The 8,972-nt window shown below is 38.3% G+C and overlaps 1 protein-coding gene and 1 pseudogene across 1 annotated transcript; both read left to right on the top strand.

Annotated features, from left to right (window-relative positions):
* The first annotated feature begins 577 nt into the window (after positions 1-577).
* LOC126584310 (UDP-glycosyltransferase 74C1-like) lies at positions 578-1,063 on the top strand (annotated as a pseudogene).
* A 4,601-nt stretch (positions 1,064-5,664) lies between these two features.
* Positions 5,665-7,425, top strand: LOC126586960 (mogroside IE synthase-like). Its single transcript, XM_050251917.1, has 2 exons — positions 5,665-6,379; positions 6,495-7,425. The coding sequence occupies exons 1-2, from the start codon at positions 5,723-5,725 to the stop codon at positions 7,221-7,223; spliced, it is 1,386 nt and encodes a 461-aa protein (XP_050107874.1). The 5' UTR covers positions 5,665-5,722; the 3' UTR covers positions 7,224-7,425.
* The last annotated feature ends 1,547 nt before the right edge of the window (positions 7,426-8,972 follow it).

Raw genomic sequence — 8,972 nt, forward strand, 5'->3', positions numbered from 1 at the left:
GCAATTATGGAGGCCATAGAGAGAGGGAAGGTGCGGCATAGAGAGAGAAGAGAGAGATGTGTAATTGTGGATGTGTTCTATTCCACCCCATTGTGTCTTTATTTATAGTAGTAGGATAGGTAAAACTTTTTCCTTTAGGATTACAACATTTAATAGGTAATCAACTCCTATTAAGAATATAAGAGATATTCCAAGATATACTAGGATTTACACAATCGCATTCCTAATCTAATAGGAATGCAACAGTTTTGTATATTTTTTACTTTAAAAAAAATATGCAACTTAATTGACTTTAATACTTTTTGAAAAAATATGTGCAACTTTCTTACTCATGCGAGGGAGGTGAAGGTTACAAAAGAATCGAGAGTATCATGGAGCACGAAATTGAACTAGTTTTATATATTTTATAATAGAACCAATTTGTATAATTTTAGAAGAATTAGTAAATGGGGAAGCCTAGTTTGTGTTGGGTTGGATTAGATTGATTCTTACTTAGTATTTGTAAGTTCCAAAGAATTTACTTTTTTATGTTACTTATGTATCGTTCGGTAGCATAGTGACACTCGAAGTTGAGCAAATGGAGGAGCTTGCTTGGGGATTGAATAGGAGCAATAGTAATATCTTGTGGGTGGTTAAAGAATCAGAAGTGGTAAACGTCCCAAAAGGGTTCTTGGAGGAGACATCCGAGAAGGATTAATGGTTTCATAGTGCCCCATTGGGAGGTTTTGGCTCATGAGGCGGTTGGATGCTTCATCACACATTGCGATTGGAACTCAACTTTGGAGGCATTGAGTTTGGGGATTCCGATGGTGGCCCGCAATTGGACGACCAGCGTACGAATGCCAAGTGCATAATGGATGTGTGGAAAATAGGGGTTAAAGCTTTAACTGATGAGAAAAGGGTTGTGAGACAAGAAGTAATAGAACAATGTATAAATGAAGTAATGGATGGAGAGAGAGGGGAAGAAATACAGAAGGACCGTGCAAAATGGAAAGAATTGGCCATAAAGGCGGTTGATGAAGGTGAAAGCTCTGACAAAAACATTGACGAGTTCATTGCATAACTGAAGGGTTAAAGCTAGTGCTAAATTCCAACAAAATCAAATCGAATCGAATAATTGTGTTTGTAAGGAGCTGCTCAATCATGCTAATAATGATGCGTTGTTGAAGAAAAAGAATGTTGAAGAGTTTGGGAATGAGTAGCAAAGGAGAGGGAATGATGCGAAATATATAAGCACACAAATTAAACCCTCTTTTTATCAATTGTAGCAAAGTATGTAAGTAGGGATCGTTCTAGGCCAGGGATTAGGAGGGATTGCGAAATCACTTGAAAACTGACTCAAAAACGTAAAAAAAAAGTTCAAAACACTAAACTAGACTCAAAGAATGCAAACTAAACTCTAAAACACTAAAACAAACCAAAAAACTCAAAACAGCACATAAACACTCAAAACTGCCTTAAAAACACAATCTGGGAAGTTTTGAACACCAACACAAATTTGGACGAAAATAGGTTATAACTTGACTCAAGACACTTAAAAACACAACTAAATTGATTTCTAACTAATATAACACTTCAAAATAAAGGGGGAATTGGTTTTGACGAAATTGAAAACAAAACAAAAACTTGTAAACTAAAACAGATTTTAAAACGAATTTGATTAAAGTGAATGGATGGAAAGCTAGCTAAGGGGTTCTTCTCCACACATGTCACACTTGCATACAAAACGATTTCCAATTGCGTTCAATAAACCATGAATTCTCAATGCCCCAGATTAACCGTGAATTGCACTAATTAACCCTCAAATGTTCCTAAAGTTAGTGAATTGGATGACTGCATACGACAACCCAAAGCATTCCCCACAAGTTCCCTACATGAATTGCATAATAGAGATACAAGCACGAATCATTAAGTTCTATGAAAACCATAAGCATTGATGAGGCACTTGTTATTATGAATTGCATGAAACTTATGCCAAGAATTTACTTAACACGATTGTGATCAACAACCTTTACTACTTGCGAATTTAAGTTCATAACGATTAGGTGAAACTCCCTTATATCCTAGCATTAGATTTATGCATGAAAATTAAGCGTGCACTCTCAACCAACACACACAAATCAGTTTTAATTCATATAGATAAGCAAATTGAATTCACAACTTATGAAACACAATTAGAAGTAATCAAATCATATAGCAAGCATAAACATGGTTTCGAATCCCCCCTAGCCAAGGGGGGTTTAGTTCCTCATACGCACAAAGAAAAGATAAATAAGTTTAGACATTGAAATCCAAAGAAAGAGAACGCCTAGACACTCCAACTTGGACAGCAGGTGCATCCACGAACTTCTCCTTCTTCCTTGCTGCGGCACAAAGTTTGGGGACAGGTTTTGGGGTTATGAATGGCGTAGAATGGATGGGGGATCGTATGGTAGTGGTTAGGATTGATGGGTGGTGCGGCAAGGGGTGTTTAAGGGCAGGAATTATGGAGAATGGTGGTGCAAAGCTGCGGCAGAGAAGGGGATTATGTTTCTGGCGTGAATTGATGTATATGGGAGGTGGTAATTCGGCCAAGGTTGAAATATGAGTATATATAGGCACCTAAAACCCTAGGGTAATCAGATGTGGACTTGGAGAACCCAAATCCATCAGGAAAATGGCTTAAACAATCAGAATTCTAAGGGGAAAAGTCCAATAGGTGCGGCATGTATGAATGAGAAGGATAAAGCTTCTAGAATGCCTTGCAAGGCAAGGAAAAGAGGTTTCCTTGCTGAAATAGGTGCGGCAGGTATGGGGGGGGGAAAGGATAGGACTTCTAGAAGCCCAAAACCAAAGGGAAATAGGACATAAACCACAGCAAGGATAAGGAAGTGTTCTAGAACCTTTCTTTGTGTCCAAAAACACTTAAGAAACCACCAATGTTGCTGAAACTTAAGGCCATCTAGGTTTAGGAAAGATCAACCCAAAATAGGAAACTTTAGGCTTAACTTTCCTACTTCAAGTAGGAAACCTTGTTTGAGTAGGAATCTTCATTCTTCTAGGAATCCATGTTCAACTAGGAATCCTTCGTTGATTAGGAATCCTTCTACAATTAGGACTCCTTTGTTCTCGTCCATTCCTTTCGTTCCAAGCACAAGATATCCATTCCAAGCTCAATCTTGCTCCAAAAGGCTTCAAAATGCATTGTTTTGCATACTTTGCCCTTAAAACCTGAAAACACATGAAACTAGCTTAAAAGACTAATTTAACTAAGAAAACACAACGTAAATGCACAAGAACAAGCTCACTAAGTCGCATAAATATGCTCCTATCAGGGAACTGCGACTGGGAAGTAACAAATGAAAGCAGTAGTGACCGTTTTCCACACTTTGGTGCTATTGATCCTACTGGATAAGCACACTCTCTTCTACAACAACCTCGGAACTGCGGCATAATTTTTCACCCATTGGTAATCTGGGACGGTTCGATATCTAATATGGTGGCTTAATTGGAAGTTGCTGGAACTGAAGTGGTTCATATTTCGTAAGCATAATCTAATATGCATCTTGTTTAATCTCCAGCTTGTATTAAAGACAAGATTATCATCAGTTATATCTGTCTTCGATTTTCTTTTTGTTAATGTGGATATCGTTGTTGTGGAGTCAAAAATAATCAAGAAAATTATAAAGGCGACACGTGTGCTTTTGGATGAAAAAAAGACAATATTACCCTCGAGGCACGCCTGAACTTCTACGTGTAAGCAGCGAACAATCATGGCACAATCAAGGTCAAAGGTGATCAAAATAGGTTTTTATTCAAAACCTATTTCATCCATCCTCATCAAATCCTCTCCACAAGGTAACCTTCAATTATTCATTCAAAATATGATTAATTACCTAAATTAATTGATTAATTTCCTAATTAAAATTAATTTTCTAATTAATTTCCTAATTGATTGCAAGATATTATTTTGACATACTATCTTGCAATTACACCCAAAAACCACCATATGTGGCCGGTTCTCATCTCCAAAGGGGGTCAGCCACACCCATATAAATACCACCTCATTTCTCCAAAAACCTAATTCCAACTCTCTTGCAAAATTCTCCAAATTTCTCTGAACATTTTTCCCTCAAATTCTAACTTTGGCATCGGAGGTTCTTCGGCCAAAGCCCCCCCCCCCCAATTCATCATGGGCGCGTAGGCTCTTGGCCTTAACCTAAGGTGTTAATTGTTTTGAAGGTGCATTTTCGTCCAAAAAGAAGAATGCGGAAATTTGCATCCACAGTTGTTACGTTGATGACCTTTTGGTCTTCATGTGCATATAAGCTGTTCTGCTGCATTGTTTTAGTTTCTTACTGGTTTCTGCTGGTGCTAAAATGATATGGTTTTCATATACGATGTTTCAATTAGTACCATGCACATAGGGTTGTTTGACTCAATTATTTTGGATCGGTTATAAACTTCTAGGTAATATTCTCGTTAGACTGAATCGAACCAAATGTTCAAAGTCTGTCATTAATCTTTAGTTTTGTAGTCTGCTGTTGTTAAAGAATAATCTCACTCTCTTACCAACTTCAAGTCTCCGCATCTTTAACATTCGAAAATGCCCCATCTCATGTCCTCAATAATTCGCTCCTTACAATCGTAACTCGTGAGGAAGCCTTAGCACGAAAATTAAAGAACGCGGAACCAAGTGGCTGTAAGTGTATCCAACATTGTTTTGTGTCTAATTCTTAGTCAGCAAGACAATCTCCCTACTCCTGATGTGAAAAATATGAATGTTGTTATTGCTCCTGTGAGATGAACTTAACTAGAGATGTAAATTTTGGATTTGATCTTTTGTGTGTGTTTATATTTATGATGCTATATTTTTTATAATGTACTTCTTTAGAAATAGCACTTCTACGAGCCAAAAGCACTTCTTTGTTTTTTGGCCAAATGCAAATGAAAGCGTTTTTAGTCATTCCAAAAACAATTTTAAACCGGCTCTGCATCTCTTTTGCATCTTGAATAGTAGATGCTCTTACATGCTACTCCACTATTCTCTTTTAAGTCTACGTGCTTACGTTTTTTGTTCAATGAACATAGTCCTAGGAGAAATTCCTGTTTCTTTATTGATCAATCAACATCTTCACTTGCTTAATTTGAAACGATTCTTTATGTTTTTGGTTTATGTTTTTGGCACTATATAAAACGTTAACCCCCAAAGACTAAAACAATTATAATTGAAAAATGATTTAAATACACTTTTTTTTCTCTCTCTCTGCACGCCACCCTTTTCTTTAATCATTAGATTAAACAAATCAAAGCAAAACTAAGAAACAGATTAAGATAAAACAAAAGAAAACCGAAAATCAAAACTAGAAAAGTCGCCTAGTCGATGACAAATAGTATTCACAATAACTTATTTTATTTTATTTTTTTCATTTTTTAATTACGGCAATGAGTACAAAAGTTTTCTTTTTCATGATTTGAATAGGTTTTCAAGAACCATATTTCTCTTTTTGGACCTTTTAAATATGCATCAAAGAGACGTATCCAAATTACTTTGGTTCAAAACCAAGAACCTTCCAAATTATCCTATGTATAAAGTATGACTTGCCTGCCAAGGAAACAACATCTGCAGTTTCGTGGACCGATTGTGCACTACATCTTCCTCCTCCTATACAATTGACTTCTACATTTTCGCCTAAATATTCAAACATATTTCCGTGCAAAGCTTCAAAGTTTGGAGCAGAAAATGGAGAAAGGACAGCTGAGAGCCTACAAAGCTCACTGCTTGATCTTACCCTATCCGAGCCAAGGCCACATTAATCCGATGCTCCAATTTGCCAAGCTTCTAGATCACAAAGAAGTGAGAGTCACACTCGTGACGACTCGCTTTCTCTACAAGACAATGCACAGCTCAGGATCGAGTTGCGCAGCTTGGGAGACCATCTCCGATGGCTTCGATGATACTGGGAAAGGGGACACAAACATAGACATCTATTTGGAGAGGTTCTGGCAAGTGGGGTCAAAAACCTTGGCCAAGCTTCTTGAGAAGCTTTCGAATTCAGGGTCCCCCGTGGATTGTGTTGTCTATGATGCATTCATGCCTTGGCCTTTGGATGTTGCCAAGAAGCTTGGAATAGCGGGGGCAGTTTTCTTCACTCAGTCTTGTGCCGTTGACAATGTCTACTACCATGTCCACAGAGGGCTGTTGAAGCTTCCTCTTGCTGATGGTCAGTCTCAAATTTTGCTTCCCGGGTTGCCAGCGCTTGATCCTTTGGACTTGCCATCGTTTGTTTCCGATTGTGGATCTTGCCCAGCTGTCTACAGAATGCTTGTGGGTCAGTTGTCGAATGTCGACAAAGCTGATTGGGTCCTGTGCAACACCTTTTATGACTTGGAAGAACAAGTGAGTACATTGTGAAGTTCTCTCACTCATTTTGACTCACAGTTCCATAGATTTGATTAATTTTTAATTAGTTCAAGTATAAATTAAACTAATTGCTATTAATTTTTCTGCTTAGGTGGTCGATTGGATGGCTAAGCTTTGGCGATTGAGGACCGTTGGACCAACTATACCGTCCAACTACTTGAATAAGCGACTCAAAGATGACAAAGAATACAGTGTCAACCTCTTCAAATCAGACAATGATGCTTGCATAAAATGGCTAAACGAGAGGCCAAAAGGTTCCGTAGCTTATGTATCGTTTGGCAGCCTAGCAGAACTCGAAGATGAACAAATGGAGGAGCTGGCTTGGGGCTTGAGGAGGAGCAAAAGTAGTTTCTTGTGGGTGGTTAGAGAATCAGAAGCAACCAAGGTCCCAAAAGGGTTTATCGAGGAGACATCCGAGAAGGGTTTAGTGGTTTCGTGGTGCCCCCAAATGGAGGTTTTGGCTCACGAGGCGGTTGGATGCTTCGTCACACATTGCGGTTGGAACTCAACTTTGGAGGCTTTGAGTTTGGGGGTTCCGATGGTGGCATTGCCACAGTGGAGTGACCAGCATACGAATGCCAAGTACATTATGGATGTGTGGGAAGTAGGGGTTAGAGCTCCAACTGATGAGAAAGGGGTTGTAAGACAAGTACTAGTAAAACAATGTATAAGTGAAGTAATGGAGGGGGAGAGAGGGAAAGAAATACAGAAGAACGCTGCGAAATGGAAAGAATTGGCCCGTAAAGCTGTGGATGAAGGCGGAAGCTCTGACAAAAACATCGACGAGTTTATTGCAAAATTGCAGACCCAAAGCCAGTGAGGAAACCTAACCCCTCTCTCCCCATCTTTTCCTTGTATTTTTGTTGTTTTTGTTTCTAGAATAGTAAGGTTTATGTCTTTTTTTCTTTTTTATATATTTTTTTATCATTCTTTCTTGTATTATGAGGGGTTTGCTTTATATCCCCTTACTTAGGTGTACCTCTTTTTTATTTATCAATAAAATTATCCTTGTACCGTCGAAATTATTCTATAAAAATAAAAATAAAAAAATAAAAAATAAAAAATAAATAAAAAACTAGTGATGAAGTCCAACAAAATCGAATCGAATAATTGTCTTGGTTTGTAGCAAAAGCATCGAATATCTGTGTTGGTCCAACTCAACCTTAGGTCTCAACTTATGTAAGGGTTGCACTAAAGTCATCTCCAAATCAGGCCGGTCATATAGGGTTATAGGCTAAAAGATAACTTTTTTCTTTACATAAAATCCATCTCTAATAGAGATCTAGATCAAAATACATAGGACCTACCGGGTTAAAATCCAGCCATACTTAGCTAGCCAGCCCGCCCCTCCCTCTCCGATGCCATTCTTCTTCCCCAAAACCCAACCTTCCTTCTTCCCCATACCCAAACTTCCTTCTTCCCCAAACCCCAAACCCCAAACATAGATGTCTTTGTTTAATTAATTTAGAGAATTAATTAAAGAAAAAGAATGATCCCCAAACCCCATGTTACCCCGCCTTCCTTCTTCTCCAAAACCCATGTTACCCAGATTTCCTTCTTCTCCAAAACCTAGCCTTCCTTCTTCCCCCTCTGGAACTCTTCTATTTACGGCTATCAATTTGTTTACGCAGATTGCGAAATCCACAAAATCATCAATACAGTTCTTGTTGTGCCTTGGCCGTTCGTCAGTGCGAAAGTGAGATTCAAATTGTCTCACCAAACTACAGACCCACAGTTGAACAGTTTAAATTACAAGAAATAAAGACATTGAGAAATTTACGAGGTTTGGCAAATACCTGCCTACGTCCTCGGAGAGATATTGCTCTTCACTATGAGAATAACTAGTACAAGATACACTTTAGTTAAATTGACATAACCCAAACCCCAATCCCTTGTACACTCACAAAATTTTACCAAGAGCCTCACTCTACCCCAAGAGCTTCTCGCTCTCACTCTATTTTCTCTCCTTTGTGTTTTCCTCCGGATGCTCTCTCAATGCATTACTAAATGCACAAATATTGCAACTAGTTATAGGCATACACTAGCAACTATGCCAACAAATAAGACCAAAAAGTCTTAAGTTCACATGACATAATTATCACCTAGCCTACCTAGCATGCACCAAAGTCTATACCTAGTCTATAAAGTACAACTTTTCTCCATTTGTCATTTAATGCATATAAAATAAAACATGCACAATTGTGTGCAAGCAACCACAAAGTCAAGTCTTGCTTGCTTCCAACTTTGCTTGTGGCAGTCACCATGTCTTCTCTTTAAACAAGACTTCCATGCCACAACCGAAAGCCAAACACAAAGTGGCTACTGCCATTTCCCTATAGCACTCAGAAAGTTACACTATCAAAATTGTTGCCAACTCATAAGTATATGAGCCAAACACAACAGTTCTCATCGATTGAGATTTAACCTTACTTTTTACGAATTTAATAGTAGTTGAGAGTTGTAGAGAGAAAAAAAATAGGTCGGAGAAAGAAAGGGAAGGCCGACGGGCGCCAGCCATCGCTGCAAAATTATTTGCTTTTTTCCTTTTTTTTATTTTTTATTTTGTAAG

This window comes from Malus sylvestris, chromosome 10, assembly GCF_916048215.2.
Source record: "Malus sylvestris chromosome 10, drMalSylv7.2, whole genome shotgun sequence".
NCBI lineage: Eukaryota > Viridiplantae > Streptophyta > Magnoliopsida > Rosales > Rosaceae > Malus > Malus sylvestris.

Excerpts from the sequence above, each read along its gene's own strand:
- LOC126586960 (XM_050251917.1), top strand. The coding sequence starts at position 5,723 with ATGGAGAAAGGACAGCTGAGAGCCTACAAAGCTCACTGCTTGATCTTA. Across the intron at positions 6,380-6,494 it reads TTTATGACTTGGAAGAACAA|GTGGTCGATTGGATGGCTAA; the intron begins GTGAGTACATTG and ends TTTTCTGCTTAG.